Source organism: Eptesicus fuscus, chromosome 3, assembly GCF_027574615.1.
Source record: "Eptesicus fuscus isolate TK198812 chromosome 3, DD_ASM_mEF_20220401, whole genome shotgun sequence".
NCBI classification, from domain to species: domain Eukaryota; kingdom Metazoa; phylum Chordata; class Mammalia; order Chiroptera; family Vespertilionidae; genus Eptesicus; species Eptesicus fuscus.
This window is the reverse complement of record NC_072475.1, coordinates 1,294,192-1,310,163: the sequence shown is the minus strand read 5'-3', so window position 1 is coordinate 1,310,163 and position 15,972 is coordinate 1,294,192. Positions and strand designations below refer to the sequence as shown.

Genomic DNA, 15,972 nt, shown 5'->3' with positions numbered 1-15,972 from the left:
CTCCGCGGGAGCTCGTCCGTCCGCGGAAGAGCGCCACGGAGCCAACCAACTGGCTCTTGCCCTGGCCGGTGTGGCTCAGTGGATAGAGCGACCGCCCACAGAGTGAAGGGTCTCGGGTTCGATTCCGGTCAAGGGCACATACCTGTTGCAGCCCCGTGCAGAAGGCAACCCATCGATGTGTCTCTCTCACATGTCTCTCTCTGTCTCTCCCCCTCCCTCCCACGCTCTCTAAAAATCAATGGGAAAATATCCTCGGGTGAGGGCTAACCAGAAAAAGGAACACAACCACACACACACACACATACACACACACATACACACACACACGCACACATACACACACACACACACACACACACACACACACACACACACACACACACCTGTCTCCGGGCTGTAGCTGCTGGAAGGACTGGACACCTTAGGGCGGCTCTCCAGGCCAGGAGGTGCAGAGGCGCTGGGGGAGGGGGGGGGCAGCAAGGACGTGGGTGCAGAGCACCCGAATTTGTACCATTTCTTTGCTCACATTTCTCTCCTTTGAGCCTCAGTCTTTCCTTCTAGACTCCGTGTCCTTCCTCATGAAGCGCACCCGTCAGCTCTCAGTGAGGGTCCGTCGTTGGTCAGCGCATCCCCTGCACACCCTCCCAACGAGCGTTTGCTGAGGGCCGTGGTCGGCAAACCGCGGCTCGCAAGCCACAGGTGGCTCTTTGGCCCCTTGAGTGTGGCTCTTCCACAAAATACCACGGCCTGGGCGAGTCTATGTTGAAGAAGTGGCGTTAGAAGTTTAAGTTTAAAAAACTTGGCTCTCAAAAGAAATGTCAATCGTTGTCCTGTTGATATTTGGCTCTGTGGACTGATGGGTTTGCCGACCACTGGGCTAGGGGTACAGCTCGGCATTGGTTGTTTTTTTGTTTTTTTCAGAACCTGGAAAATATTTCACTGGCTCCTGCGCTCGCTGCTGTTGCAAAGTCTTTATAGTCATATATTGTCCCCGCTCCTCAACTGTCTCAAGGCCACCACTTCGTTTTCAGGTTTTGTAGTATCGCTGTTACAGGCGTAAATGTCCTTACTTGCTCGGGATGCTGGAATCCAAACCCTTCGTTCGTTCTTGAGAACTGAGTCCCGGATCGTGTGCTCTGGGCGCTGCCCCGCCCTGGCTTCCCCTCATCCCGCGTCCTAGGATCGGGAGGACGCGGAGCGTTCCCTCCGTCCTCCACGTCTTATAAGCGTGGGCCATGTCTTCGCCTCTTCTGCTGCGTTCTGGGTACTGTTTCCCGCTTTATCCTCCAGTTCGCCATCTCTCTCTTCAGCCCAGTCTAACCCAGTGGTCGGCAAACCGCGGCTCGCGAGCCACATGCGGCTCTTTGGCCCCTTGAGTGTTCTAACGCCACTTCTTCAAAAGACTCGCCCAGGCCGAAAACCGACTTCTGCGCATGGGCCACGAAGTTTCCGTCGCACTGGACGTGCGCTCCCACACGTGGTATTTTGTGGAAGAGCCACACTCAAGGGGCCGAAGAGCCGCATGTGGCTCGCGAGGCGCGGTTTGCCCACCACGGGTCTAATCCATTGAGCTTTCAGCTCCACCACCGTCTTCACGAACACAGCGGTTTTAGTCAAGTCAGTAGATCTATTTGGCTTTTCCCAACATGCCCACTCTGTAGCCCTTCATCCCGTCTTCGTGCTTTAAACTCCCTCCGTCACGTGAGGACGCTGCTGATTTGACGCGACCGTTGCCCACAGGCTGTGGTTTGGACTGTGTGTTCCACGTCTCAGAGCCTCGTGGGGTTTGCGTTGCTGGTGTTGCTATGCGGGGAGTGTTCCAGGGTCTGGTTTTGCCAAGTGCCCCGGGCACCACCAGCCCGGGACAACGTGGCCCGTGTCTCAGCTCGGGCTTCCTGGCGAAGGTGACGTGGACGCAAAGCCCAGACTGAAAAGGCAGGCCTGTGGCCACGTGCTCCAGGGACCTTACCTGTCCTCCAGCCCCGGCCCAGGCCGAGCAGTGGTGACGGAGGGAGTGAAGGAAGGAGCCGGAAAAGGTCAGCCTGCTCCGTGGGTAGCTGACCCAGGGCTGGGCACCCCATGAACTTCCTAGAAAGGTCAGGCAGCTGTCCCTGCACTCAGCACCCACAAGGCCAAGGTCCAGCCTGGCCCCACATGGCCGTTTCCCTGCTGGGCTGTCCCGGGGGGTCGGGAACCTCTCCGTGGACCTGTGTCTGGTCACAGGCATCACTTCCTGCAGGGGCTGCGCCGGAGGCAGGAGGGCGCCGCTGAGTCCCGCCACCACGCACGGTCTTTCTCCGAGGCCTGGGGACCATCTGCACAGGGAGGGTCCCGCAGCCCCGGCCCCCCCCCCCGCCCCTTGGTCCTTGGTTCTCATCTGCTTCCCTCTTCTTCCCACACTCCTGGCTGCGCCCCAGGATCACGCCAAGTGTGTAAACATGCGGCCCGACCGCTCTGTCTGAAGGCAGGCGTTTCTGAGGAATCCACGTGGGAACGAGCACGGCTTCCCACCCTCTCCCGCTCCCCCACCCTCTCCACTAGCCCGTCCATCGCTCAGGCCTCGTGAGAAGGAGAAAGGACAGGAGAGTGAGCAGAAGCCGGGAGGGAGGACCCACCTGCCCTCAGCAGAGACGACGAGATTAAAACCATCAAAAAAAAAAAAATCCACCAAAAAACCCAGAACACAAACCGAACGGAGGACGCGAGCAGGGTGCAGACGCGCTGAAACATCGCCCTGGACGGCAAGACGCAGAGGCTCCCATGCTCCCTCCCCTCAGCCCTCCCGCCTCCATCTTGGAGCACAGATGCGGCTGATGGACGTTTCTGTGTTTTCTTTTCATCGGTGGGCAATGCCAACCTCACAGGCCGAGCCCGCAACTGAGGCACGCGGTCCAAGGAGCAGAACGCCGCCCGCAGGGGAGCGTGGCTGGGCGCCGGCGTCCACGTGTGGGCCCAGGGTCAGGGCCCTGATTCTGCAGGAGCCGCTCGGCCCCCCGGGATGGTGTCTAAGCTGGCGGCATCGCGTACCCTCGGGGCGAGGAGCAGGGGCTGGGAGGCCTTGCCCAGCATCGGGGCGGCGAGCAGGACTCACAAGGCACCGATGGCTCATTACAGGGAGATCCTGGCTGCGGTCCCCGGGGCCAAGGGGAAACCAGTGACCCGGACGCTGCCCCACTGACAGCCGGGCACAGGCTGCAGGAGGAGGTGCGGAGACGAGAGAGGCCTGAGGAACCCCGGACCCCGCACTGCTCCCCTCCTGTGCAGACACCGGCCGGACCCGGATGTCTCCCACGCGGACACACCGTCCTTCCTGCACCCCCTTCTTCGCACGGCGAGGGGTCCCCAGCTCCCTCCAGCCTCCCTGGGTTGGTTTCCGACGTTTCCCTCCGTTAGGAAAGCTGGTGCCTGCCTGTCCCAAGCCGCTCCCCGGTCCGTCTCCCAGGGGGCGGGCCGCCTTCCTAGCGCCCCCCAAGTTCCTACACGGGGACAGGGCTGCCCGTCCCCAGGAAAGCAGGCCTGGGGGGGAGGAGGGCTCTGAGGCCACGGGAGTGGCATGGGGGCATGGGCAGGTGGGGATTACACCGTCTGGACCCACTGCTTTGACTAAAATACTCCACTGCACACTCAGCCCGCCGCCTTCGGGGCTTAGGGAGTCTGCTCTACGCTGCCCATCACGTGGTTCGGGGTCCCTGGAGGTTCATCACGTTTCAAGTCAAATGAACCCACTTCGGAGGAGTCCCTGTTCTTGGGTCCGTGACGCCACAGCCTATAGGACTCAGACAGAAACCTGAGTGTGCCTGTGGTTTGGGGTGGGGGGAGGGATGTTTGTTTTATTTTCTTCTCCACAAAAGGCCCCCGACACTTTCTCCCTAGTCTTGGGATCCCCCCCGCCCCCCCCCCGACACTTTCTCCCTAGTCTTGGGATCCCCCCCCCTGACACTTTCTCCCTAGTCTTGGGATCCCACCCCCCCCAACACTTTCTCCCTAGTCTTGGGATCTCGGGAGGCCAGGCTGATGGGTGAGGCTGGCGGCCTCCCCGCGCTGGCTCGGGGCGTGTTCACCCCGACGCAGGCTCCCGCCCGGAGCAGGAAATGGCTTTTCTCACGCAGGCGGGCCGTTTAGAAGGACGGGCATCCCAGCGTGCACGCCCTCGGGGTACAGCCTCCTGTTGGGGCTCGGGTTCACCCTCTGGACAGTGGCCACACATGGACCAAGCCTGGGTGGTGACCCAGGCGGCTACAGTGTCCCTGACCCGCTCCATCTCCTGGTGACGCCGCCCCCCCCTCCCCCCCCCCCCCCCACAGCGGCTGCCTGGTGCCGCCGGGCCTGTGGCTCTCAGTCCCCCCAGCACAGGCGGCGCTGGGGCGGAGAGCTGCTCTCCCGCTGAACTCTGCTCGGCCAGGACCTTCCGAGCAGCCGGGAGTCCTTCCCAAAAAAGTCCATGGCGCTCCGAGAGCCTCGCCCCGCGCACCGCCTCACCCGGCTCGGGTTTTAAGGAGCGAGGTCTGCTTGCCAAATGGGCATATCTTGGCTTCCTCTGCCAGGTGGAAACCCGGCCCTGATATTAAATATTCAGAGAAAAGCACCTCTGACCGCGGGCTCTGGGCTAACAATGACCCGCTCTGTGAGGGACCAGAAACCCAACGCGCCTCTGGTTTCCAGGGCTCCCGCCGGCCTGGTCCTGGGCTCTCCCCTCGCCTGGATTTAACCACAGAAGCCCCTGCGGGCAGGCCCTCCAGGACCCAGACCTGGGCTTGCGGGAGATGCTGGAAAGGGGCGGGGCTCGGAGCTGCTTCCCGGCTGGGAGAGGGAGACCACACCGGCAGGAGGGTGGTTGCTCCAGGAAAGGACCGGGGCGCCAGTCCCTCCTCCACCCAGAAACTGCTCTCCCTGGGGTGCCAACCTCCAGCCCGGGAGGGGGCGGGGGGCGGGGGGGGGGGTCCTGCGAGCTCCTGGTCCCAGTCCCCGGATGGAGGAAGTCCTTATGTTCGAAGGAGACTGGGGAGGGAGGGGGTGCTGGTACCTTTAGGAGGTAGTCAGGCCCCGCCCCCACCCCACCCCCAGTCTCCTCTCTGTTCTGTAAGCTTCTGCTCGCCGCCCCGACCTTCCGATCCCTGGATCCCTGCGGTCCCCGCGCCCCTGGCGGGCAGACTTCGGGTCTCCCTGGATGCGCCCGGCCGGGCAGGTGGCGAGCCCAGTGCACGGGGCCCCGCACCTGCCTTTCCCGCGCTGGGAGTGAGGCTGAGTCCCGGGAGCCTCAGGCCCGCGCACCTCGGAGGGGTCGCCCACAGCGCGGCCCGCTCCACACGGTGACCCACCCTTCATGGGGGGCGCTCCCCGCCTCCGCCTCACCCGCAGCCACGACGAGCTGAAGGCTCCCCACAGGCAGGAACACTGGCAGTGAGCGCACCCCAACTTTCACCCAACTCCGCCGGCCGAGGGCTCACCTGGGCACCCGCCGGGGGCGCACGGGGCAGGGGGGGGGGCGCACGGGCGCGTCTTACCGGAGAAGTCGGCGAGCGCCGCGATCTCCCCGGAGCAGACCAGGACGGCGCAGAAGAGGCGCAGGAGCTGGCCCGGCGGCTCCACCTGCCTGCGGGGCCCGGGGTGCGGCGCGGGCGGGGGCGCGGGCGGGCGCGCGGGGCCCGGCGGGAGCATGGTGCGCGGCGGCGCGGGGCGCGGGGCGCTGCTGGGCGGAGGCCGGCGTCACATGGCGGGCGAGTGGGTGGCAGCGCTCCGGGGCCCCGGCCTCTCCCCCGGCACCGGCGGCCCAGCAGGGAGGGGGCGGAGGCCGGGGCGGAGGGCCGGGCGGGGCGGGGCGGGCCCCGGGAAGGAGCCGCGCAGCTTCCCCGGAGGAAATCTCGCCCGCCGCGCGGAGGAAGCGAGGGGGGCCGGGGAAGGGTCGCCTTCGCGCGCCCCGCGGCGGGGGGGCCGGAGCCTGGCGCGCTGCCCCAGCGAGGGTGCCCCCGCCGCGCGCCGAGGGCCGGGCCGCGGGAGCGTCTTCCCCGCCCGGTCCCCGCCCCGAGCCGGCCCGGCACCCCTGGCCCGGCGCCAGCCTCGCCCTGGCCTCCGAGGAGCCGGCCGGTGCCGTGACGCACTTCGGAGCCAGCGCCGCGCTGCGAGCCGGGGCGCCCGGGGCGGGGGGCGGGCCGAGGCGGGGGCCACGGAAGGCGGGGGCCTGGAGGTGCGACGCGGCCGCCCGGGACCCGCCCCTCTCCACGTGCAGGGCCCCCCGCACGCAGTTTCCCGGGTTCAGAGAGGAGACCCCGCCGCGCCCAGGTCCCCGCAGCCCGGACCGAGTGCGCCGCTGGGGGTGCGGGTCTCCAAACGGGCGCCCCCAGAGCTGGCTTCTTGGGGCTCCGACTCGCTCGCACTCCTCGGGCTGCGGGCCGTGCGCGGCGCCAGGACCCGCCGGACCCCCGCGCGCAGCGGGCCCTGAGGAGTGGGCTCGGCCCCTCCGGCCTCTGGGCTCCGCGGGCGAGGGGCGCGCTGAGGGGCCGGGCGGGGGGGGGGGGGACCAGGGACAAGTGAGGGGCTCGCGGCTGCGGGTACCTGGGCCCCAGGGACCAAGCCCGCGGGCGGGCGGCGCGGGGGAGGGCGGAGGCCCGTGGGCGGGGGCGGCACAGAGCGTTCCGGACGCCGCGGGAGGCCGGCCAGGCGCGGGGCCGACGCGGAAACGCAGATAATGAGCCGAGGGCGGCCCGGCGCTGCCTGAGACACCGGAGCGGGAACCGGGGAGACGCCCCCCCACCCCCCCCCCCGTGCGGCCTCCGCGAGGGGCGCGAGGACCGGGGCGGCGGTGGGTCCCGCCGGGAGGACGTGTCTGGAGGCGCAGGGGCGGTTAAACTCCACACTAAGTGCTGGGCCTTCTATTTACTTGTTTATCTATTGTTTTTTATCATTTACCTTTTGCTGTTAGTCCTCACCCGAGGGCATTTTTTCCATTGATTTTTTTCCCCACTTTTAAATATATTTTTATTGATTTTAGAGAAGAAGAGAGAGAATCGTCGGTCGGCTGCCTCCTGCACGCCCCCCACTGGGGATGGAGCCCACAACCCGGGATGGAACCCGGACCCGCAGGCCGAGCTCTACCCGCTGAGCCACACCGGCCAGGGCTGGACCCCGCAGTGCCCTCGGACCTGAGTCATTGGGGAAACTGAGGCTGGGTGGTGGGTAAGGGTGCCTAGCACCTGCCCCAAACTCAGGTCCTCGTGGGCCGTCCTCCACCCGTCCACTCACCACCCGGTTGAGATAGGAACCGGTGCCTCTGAGCGAGATCCTTGGCCCGGAAAGGGGCCACGCCCCTCCGTCCCGTGGGCACCCAGGCTCCCAGAGGCGCTGGGCACATCGCTCTTGGGCGGGCAGCCCGCTTCCTCCTGTGAGGCCCCAGTGAGCTGATCCAGGCGCCGGGCAGGAGGCCTGGCCCTTACCAGGGCCCGGTCAGTACCAGCCCCCTTACAGTGAGGGGGACAGACCCTGGACAGGCAATGCCAGGTGAGCCAGCGTCATCAATACAGGGGCCCCAGGGGCAGAAGAGGGGGCGCTGAGCCCGAGGGAGGGAGGGGTGAGGGACCTTTTCCAGGACGAGATGGATGGGAAGGATGGGAAGAAGGGGTCAAGCAGAAGCTAGGTGCTGGGGAAGGGTGACCATTTTAGGAAAAGGGGCCAGCATGCGGGAAATCCACAAGAGCGTGGCTCCCGAGAAGGATGGAGGGCCCGGCCGGCGTGGCTCAGTGGTTGAGCCTCGACCTATGAACCAGGAGGGCACGGTTCGATTCCTGGTCAGGGCACAGGCCTGGGGTGAGGGCTCCACCCCCAGTGTGGGGTGTGCAGGAGGCAGCGGATCCATGATTCTCTCTCATCATTGATGATTCTCATCATTGATGTTTCTCTCTCCCTCCTTCTCCCTTCCTCTCTGAAATCAATAAAAATATATATTAAAAAATCAAACCATAACAAGGACAGCGGGGGCCCAGGGAGGTGACTGAGTCCGAGTGGAGCCAGGAGGCTGTGGCTGTGTGTCCGGCTGGGGCTCTGCAGGCCCAGGGCGGACAGGAAGGTGCCAAGCGGGGGAGGTGTTTGTGGGGGGGGGGGTGTGGACAGCGCAGCGCGGTCGGTGGTAGAGGAGGCCTGGCTTCCCTCTGCCTTGCCCCCACCCCCTCCGCTGCTCTCCGTTAAACCAGGCTTTAGTCCTAATCTGATCTCTCAGGATTTCTAAACCACGTGAGAAAGTGAAGTAATTCCATTTATCTTCCTCTGGAGCCCTCCTTCCCCAGGGCCTGGTGCCTCCAGCCGAATGGAAACCAATTACCGCCCTCCCACTCTGTCTCTGATTATGATGCAACCAAATGCCCGGCCCCCGGCACCATAATCACCCAGGAGGGCGGGGTGGGGAGGGAGCCCACTTCAAAGCGGGAGGAACCCTGTGAACCCATCGGGCAGGGGGCAGCCTCCTCCGCAGGCGCTTCCCCTCGCGGTGGGACTCACCGCCGGTGGTGGTTCGGCACAGTTACCGGAGCTGGAACCTCAGCCGAATAAGGAAGTGCCCCCCAAACACCAACACCCCCCACAGCCCTTTGACCTGCGGGGTGCTGACGGGACCAGCCCCACCGTTGACTGCAGCTTGGCCGGAGCCCCTCGTTCACACGTGACGAGCAGTTCTGAGCTCCTGCGCCGGCCACATGCCCGGGAGGCTGGCGCCACCCCGGCTCCGTCCCCGACGGGACTGAGGCACAGAGACACGGACCACCTGCGTCAGGACTCCACACCCCCACAGCCGGCAAAAACACCGAAATTAGGGAGGGCCCCCGGGTGGGGTCACGTCACCGCGTTCCCTTCCGTGCGGTGGCCCCGCTGGGTGGCCCCGCCCCTCCTGCTCTGAGTTGGAGGCGCCTCTGTCCCCACTCCGTCCACTCCGTGTGCGCGAGGCGGGCTGCCTGCGGGAAGCCCAAAGGACAGTCCTTCGCGTATTTGAAGTTTTCTTTTCCGGTCTCCGGTCTCTGTTACCTGTGATCAATGGCAGTCTGACAAGATTGCATGGAAAAGTCCAGAAATAAACAATTAACAATTCATGAGTTCCCAGTTGTGTGCTGTTCTGAGTAGCATTGCGATGACATCGTGTGCCATCTGCTCCGTCCTCGGAGCTCGGCTGTGAGTCAGCTCTGCCCGGGTCTGCACGCCACGTGCCGATAAGCGAGACCACACTCACGTAACCTTCACTCCAGTGCATGCTCACGTTAGTTACTAGTAGCCCTGCCCACGAATCCATGTGCCAGTAGCTCACTGCCGCCCTCCAGTAGCTCTCTGCCCACTGCCCCGCCCTCCTGTAGCTCCCTCCACCCCTCCCCCCCTCATAGCTTGCTGCCCTGCGCCCTCCTGCAGCTCTCCGCCACCCGCTTGTAACTCACTGCCCCACCCTCCTGCTGATCTGTGATCTGGTTGTTATGTGGTGGGTCGTTACGCTTCATGGCATAACAACCATTTGCGTATCACATCTTTATTAGATAGGACTAGAGGCCCGGTGCATGAAATTCGTGCATGGTGGTGGAAGTGTGTGTCCCTCAGCCCAGCCTGCACCCTCTCCAATCTGAGACCCCTCGAGGGATGTCCAACTGCCTGTTTAGGCCCCTCGAGGGATCCTGGTAGGATCGGGCCTAAACGGGCAGTTGGACATCCCTCTCACAATCCAGGACTGTTGGCTCCCAACTGCTCACCTGCCTGCCTTCCTAATTGCCCCTAACCGCTTCTGCCTGCCAGCCTGATCACCTGCTAACCACTCCCCTGCCAGCCTGATTGATGCCTAACTGCTCCCCTGCCAGCCCAATTGCCCCTAACTGCCCTCTCCTGAAGGCCTGGTCACCCCTAACTGCCCTCCCCTGAAGGCCTGGTCACCCCTAACTGCTCTCCCCTGCAGGCCTGGGTCTCCCCAACTGCCCTTCCCTGCAGGCCCGGTCGTCCCCAACTTCCCTCCTCTGCCAGCCTAGTCACCCCCAACTGCCCTCCCTTGCAGGCCTGGTCCCTCCCAACTACCCTCCCCTGCTGGCCATCTTGTGTCCACATGGGGGCAGCTATCTTGTGTGTTGGAGTGATGGTCAATTTGAATTTGCATATTACTCTTTTATTAGATAGGATTGGTGTTCGTCTCATACTATGCCTAACTTATTAGTTAAGCTTTATTGTAGATGTATGTGTATAGGAAAGAACATCGTATGTATAGGGGCAGGTATTGTCTGTTGTTTTAGGCATCCATTGGGGTCTGGGAACTAATCCGTCACAGATAAGGAGGGATGACTATACATTTCCTATTTTCACGTCCTAATTCCTGCCTTTGGTTAATTTTTTAAAGATATTTTTATTGATTTCAGAGAGGAAGGGAGAGGAGAGAGAGAGAGAAACTTCAATGATGAGAGAGAATCACTGATTGGCTGCCTCCTGCACGCCGCCACTGGATCGAGCCCTAACCCTGCGCATGTGCCCTGACCAAGAATTGAACCCTGACCTCCTGGTTCATAGGTCAACGCTCAACCACGGAGCCAGGCCAGCGGGCTTCCTGCCTTTGTGTTTTCCTTCTGGAACAGCCCCGTGCCGTCCTCCCAGCTCTGCTCCCCCGGCCTCCTTCCAAGCCTCTCTGGGAGGTGCTGGACTGTGTGCGCCCTGACTCCCACCCGAGCCGCTCCCGCACCTGCCCTCCAGGTGGGCTGGCCGCGAGGAGGGCTGCGGCCCTTCTGGGGAGATAAAAACCTCCGCTTGTCAGCCGCCAAGAAGCCAACCTTTCAGCGGGGAGAGCGAGCTGAATGCGGTCCAGCGCTGGAAAGGCTTATTTTTAGAGGCAACAAACGGGGGTTTGTTTGTGGAGCTGGCACCGGGGCCGCGCAGCCAAGGGCCTGCTCGCTGCGCAGCAAGCTGGGCGGCTGGAGAGGCTGACTTCAAACGCCGCGGGGGGGCCTTCCAGGAATGCGAGGGGAACGGTGTCTGTCTGCGTGCGGTCCACCCAAGGTCAAAGGCCGCGAGTGCAGGAGACTGCGTTCTGCCGCGGCCGCCAGCTGCCCCCAGAGGCCTCCGAGCCCAGCCTCTCGCTTTGCGCGTCTGCAGAGTGAAGGGCCAGGCTCTGAAGTCCCTGTGGGCTCCCGAAGCCCCGTAACTGTTAAACCAGATGTGGGTTCAGAACATGGGTGACACCTGTGCTGATGCCTTGACATCCCTTCACTTTTTCTTACATGCACTTTTTCACTTGTTTATATATATATATATATATATTTTTTATTAAATATATTTTATTGATTTTTTACAGAGAGGAAGGGAGAGGGATAGAGAGTCAGGAACATCGATGAGAGAGAATCATCGATCAGCTGCCTCCTGCACACCCCCCACTGGGGATGTGCCCGCAACAAAGGCACATGCCCTTGACCGGAATCGAACCCGGGACCCTTCAGTCTGCAGGCCGACGCTCTATCCACGGAGCCAAACCGGTCAGGGATTAATATATATTTTTATTGATTTAATATATATTGATTTCAGAGAGGAAGGGAGGGGGAGAGAGAGGTAGAAACATCAGTGATGAGAGAGAATCGTGGATCGGCTGCCTCCTGCACGCCCCACACTGGGGATGGAGTCCACAGTCCGGGCCTGTGCCCTGACCGGGAACCGAACTGTGACCTCCTTGTTCATAGGTCGATGTTCAACCCCTGAGCCACCCCGGCCCGGCTCATTTTTTTTTAATATGCTCAGTTTGTTCCTATGATACTGACATTTTTCTCTGTGCAGAAGAAGAACGTGGCGCGCCGAAACCGGTTTGGCTCAGTGGATAGAGCGTCGGCCTGCGGACTGAAGGGTCCCGGGTTCGATTCTGGTCAAGGGCATGTACCTTGGTTGTGGGCACATCCCCAGTGGGGGGTGTGCAGGAGGCAGCTGATCGATGTTTCTCTCTCATCGATGTTTCTAGCTCTCTATCCCTCTCCCTTCCTCTCTGTAAAAAAATCAATAAAATATATTTTTAAAAAAGAACAAGAAGAAGAAGAACGTGGCGCAAACACACTCGGAGGTTCTGGGAGCACCGTGAGGGGCCGGGTTCTGACCCAGGGGACGCGCAGTTGGACTGTCCCCGCTGCACCCCTGTTCCGCGCTGTCTGCCGAGCTGGAGGACGGCAGGTGCCTCGTCGAGGGGCAGCCCACAGGCTGTCCTGCTGTGACTGGCTCTTCACCGGGCAGTGCCCTCAGGCTTCGCCCGGGGTCAGGACTTCCTCTTCTGAGCTGAGTGGCCCTCTGTGTGGAGAGCACATGGGGCGCCAGCGAGCGTCTCCCGGGAGGGAGGCAAGAGCAGGTGCTCCGTGGTGTGCAGTGGTCCTTCTTGGTGAACAACGTGAAACCCTCTGGCAGAGCCTCAGAGGCGAGGGCAGAGGCTGGAGGCCCCGGATGCTGCCCAGGTGCGGCGAGGGGAGACACCTGGGATTCAGGAGGTCAGCGTCCCCACAGCCAACCCGAATGCCGCTAGCCGCTGTCAATGGCGCCCTCTGTAGGTGAGAATCTGAACTTATGTCTTAGAAATGGTGATAGTACCCCATGACTCCCCCCCCCCCCCGCAAAACTTTTTTTTTTTTAAATATATTTTATTGATTTTTTACAGAGAGGAAGAGAGAGGGATAGAGAGTTAGAAACATCGATGAGAGAGAAACATCGATCAGCTGCCTCTTGCACAACCCCTACTGGGGATGTGCCCGCAACCAAGGTACATGCCCTTGACCGGAATCGAACCTGGGACCTTTGAGTCCGCAGGCCGACGCTCTATCCACTGAGCCAAACCAGTCAGGGCCCCGCAAAACTTTTTAAGGTGGTAAAATATATGTAACATAAAATTTACCATTTTAACCATTTTAGTGTTCAATTCACTGGCCATAAGGACATTCACAGTGTCGTGTGACCATGGCCACCACCCAAACAGAACTTTTTCATCTGGGAGAACTGAATTCTACCCCTGAGACCCTGGTCTCCCCCCCCCCCCCCCCGGGTCCCTGGCAGCCGCTGTCCCGTCTTCAGGACCTTGACCGCTCTGGGTGCCCCATACAAGTGGAACCATGCAGTCTGTGTCCTTCTGGGACCGGCTGTGCTCACTGACAGTGTCCTCACGTGTCACCCACATTGTGGCCGTTGTCAGCGTGTCCTCGCTTTTCACGGCTGGATAATATTCCACTGTGTGGACACGCTGCGCTTCGTTCCCCGTCCATCAGCCGACGGACACCGGGCTGCTCCGCCTCTTGGCTGTTGTGAATACACGCTGCCATGAACCCGGGCGCACAAAAATATTTAACATTTTTCATGATAATTTCCGAGGGAAAGCTTAAAGCTGCCACAAGGAAAACAAATCAACGTCCATTGGAAGGAATTCGGCATCAACAAAAGTGGGTTCTGGTGAAGGGTACAGAGCAGAGAGGCCAAGCTTTCTCAGCTCAGGGTGTCCTTGGTGTCCAGTGATTTTTACGGTGCCCTGGGCAAAAAGAAAACAAGACAGAAAAACAAAAAGCTGGAACTGTTATGTCCATTAAATAGTTAGATCCAAACAACTTAACAAGTACTGATGTTCTAACAATGAAACAGCTGTTTGACGTAAAACACATATACCTAGAGAGGAAAAGGATTTTATTTTATTCCTTAATAACCCAATTATTTACTAAGGGGGCGGTGAGCCCTGTTGGGCATGTTGCAATTTCTGCAACCGTAAATCAGATCGGCCAGCGCCACCTGCCTTTCCACAGCCGCCACCGAGAGCCCGGCTGTGTGACGCCGTGGCCTCATCGGAGAAAAGCAGCACCATCTGCTGCTGAGAGAGAAGGGGAGACTGGCAGTGCCCAGCGTGGTCACAGGGTCGACCAGCAGGCCAGCAGACGTCAGGCGAGGGAAGATAACAGCATCCTGGCACTGGGCACAGCGGCCTGTCCCAGGCCCACGGAGGAATCGCGCCCCGCCCAACTCGAGGACCCACAAAGTCACGGAGCTAACCCCCAGGCTGGAGGGGTTTATGGCCATACTGTGCCATCGGCCAAGCACCATCCATTTCCTATTGATTTTTGGCACCACTTTATTTTTTAATACATTTTTATTGATTTCAGAGAGGAAGGGAGAGGGAGGGAGAGAAACATCAGCGATGAGAGAGAATCATGGATCGGCTGCCTCCTGCACGCCCCCCACTGGGAATTGAGCCCACAACCCAGGCATGTGCCCTGACCGGGAATTGAACTGTGACCTCCTGCTTCATACGTCGACCCTCAACCACTGAGCCACACTGGCCGAGCAGTGCCATTTTATTTCCTCCTCATTAAACTTTGTTTCAATGGGCCTCAAAATTCCGCAACAGATTTTTTAAAAGTCAAGATGTTTCCATTAAATAGTATTCATTTTAAAAACTAACAACTTAAAACCTCTCTCTCTCTCTCTCTCACACTCTCACACACACACACACACACACACACACACAGGAATAGTCCATACAGTAGTCCGCAGACCACTGGTGGTCTGTGAGGTCCGAAAGGTTGGTGACCATTGGCAGAAAGCATTCTCCCTTCCTTCTGGAAGTTTTACGATGCATTATTGCCCGTAACCAGTCTTTTACTATCATACTTAAACTAGTGGCCCGTGCACATTGAAAGGAAATTAATTAGAAGACATATTTTAATATCACTATTCGCCTTTCTCTATAATAGAAGTGTCAACCAAATTCACGACAAAGACAAATCGAAACACACGTGTGCGATTGGCGCCAGTGAGAACTTTATATGTATCGTGCATGCGTGACTCAACGTTTATTTTTAAATTGCCAGTGCGCCTCATATGTACCGGCCGGTTGATCGGACGGCCGGTCACTTAGCCTTGTATGGATAGAGATGCCCACTTGAGACGAGCAGTTCTGAGACCTTTCTTCCACCGCTGGTAACACTTTATTTTGTGTTGTGTCCCAAATAACCAATTGTTTACTAAGGGGGGTGAGCCCTGTTGGGGGTTATGAGATTTTAAAAAGCCACGTATATCCTCTCATTATCGAGGTGTAACTTGCTGCGGGTCAGAGAACGAGGCCCAGAGTTCTGTGGGCCTTTCCCCAAACCAGAGGACAGCCCGGGAGAACTCGGAACCAAACTGCTCACCAAGGAGCAGGTGCATGATGCACCGGAACACGTGACCACGTGCTGGTGAACCGTTAGAAAGCGCCCGGGCCTGGCTTTCTGGTTCTTCAGCCTCCGTGTCATTCCAGAGCATTTAATGCGGCTTCAAAAGCACGTGCCTTTCTCCCGGTCCACGGGCCGGCTTCCTGTCCCACGGGAAGGGCGGGAACTTGACCTGGAGCCACCGCGCTGCCCGGGGACACTTCCCCAGACCTGCCGCCGGCTCCGCTCCTCCCTCCCGCACGCCCTGCCGCCTCCGTGCGGGGCACCGGGCGGAGGTCAGTCTGGTTCTGGCTGAGAGCAGCGCTAGGGTCAGGGTGAGGCCCTGGCACCGCCCTCCGCCCGCCTGGCACCCTCCGGCCAGCCCGCAGGGCCTCCCGCCGGCCCGGCGTCCGCTGCGGCCAGCAAGTTGCCCCAGGGCGCGTTCGCCGCGCTGACGGCTGGTGCCCCGTGGGAGCGGGGGATCCGGGTCCTTTCCCCCCTCCGCGCCCCCCGGACTCCAGAGAGCCTGGGCGGGGGTGTCGCGCAGGGTCCGCTCGCCCCGGCCGGGCCGCCCGCGAGCCAGCGGGGACGGCAGCGACTGCGGGACCGGCCAGCAGCCCGCCCTCCGCGCGCCCGCCCTTCCTTCCCACAGGCCCCGCCCCTCGACTGCCCCGCCCTCCAAGACTCCGCCCAATCTCCCCGCCCTCAGGCCCCGCCCCTCGACTGTCACGCCCCTCACGCCCCACCTCTAGTCCCGCCTCTTCCGCCTGTCCCGACCTAGGCCCGCCTCTTCCGCCGGCCTTGCTCCCTGAGGCCCCGCCCCTTCCGGCGCACGTGTAGA

General features: G+C 61.1%; 1 protein-coding gene across 3 annotated transcripts in view; it reads right to left on the bottom strand.

Moving 5' to 3' along the window:
- The window catches only part of EVA1C (eva-1 homolog C), a 37,236-nt gene extending 31,166 nt beyond the window's left edge, over positions 1 to 6,070 (bottom strand). For all 3 annotated transcript variants that reach the window (XM_054713411.1, XM_054713416.1, XM_008145811.3), the window contains exon 1: positions 5,505 to 6,070. In XM_054713411.1, coding sequence (XP_054569386.1) covers positions 5,505 to 5,658 — 154 coding nt within the window. In that variant the 5' untranslated portion in view covers positions 5,659 to 6,070. The remainder of the gene's footprint in view (positions 1 to 5,504) is intronic.
- Positions 6,071 to 15,972: the final 9,902 nt, after the last annotated feature.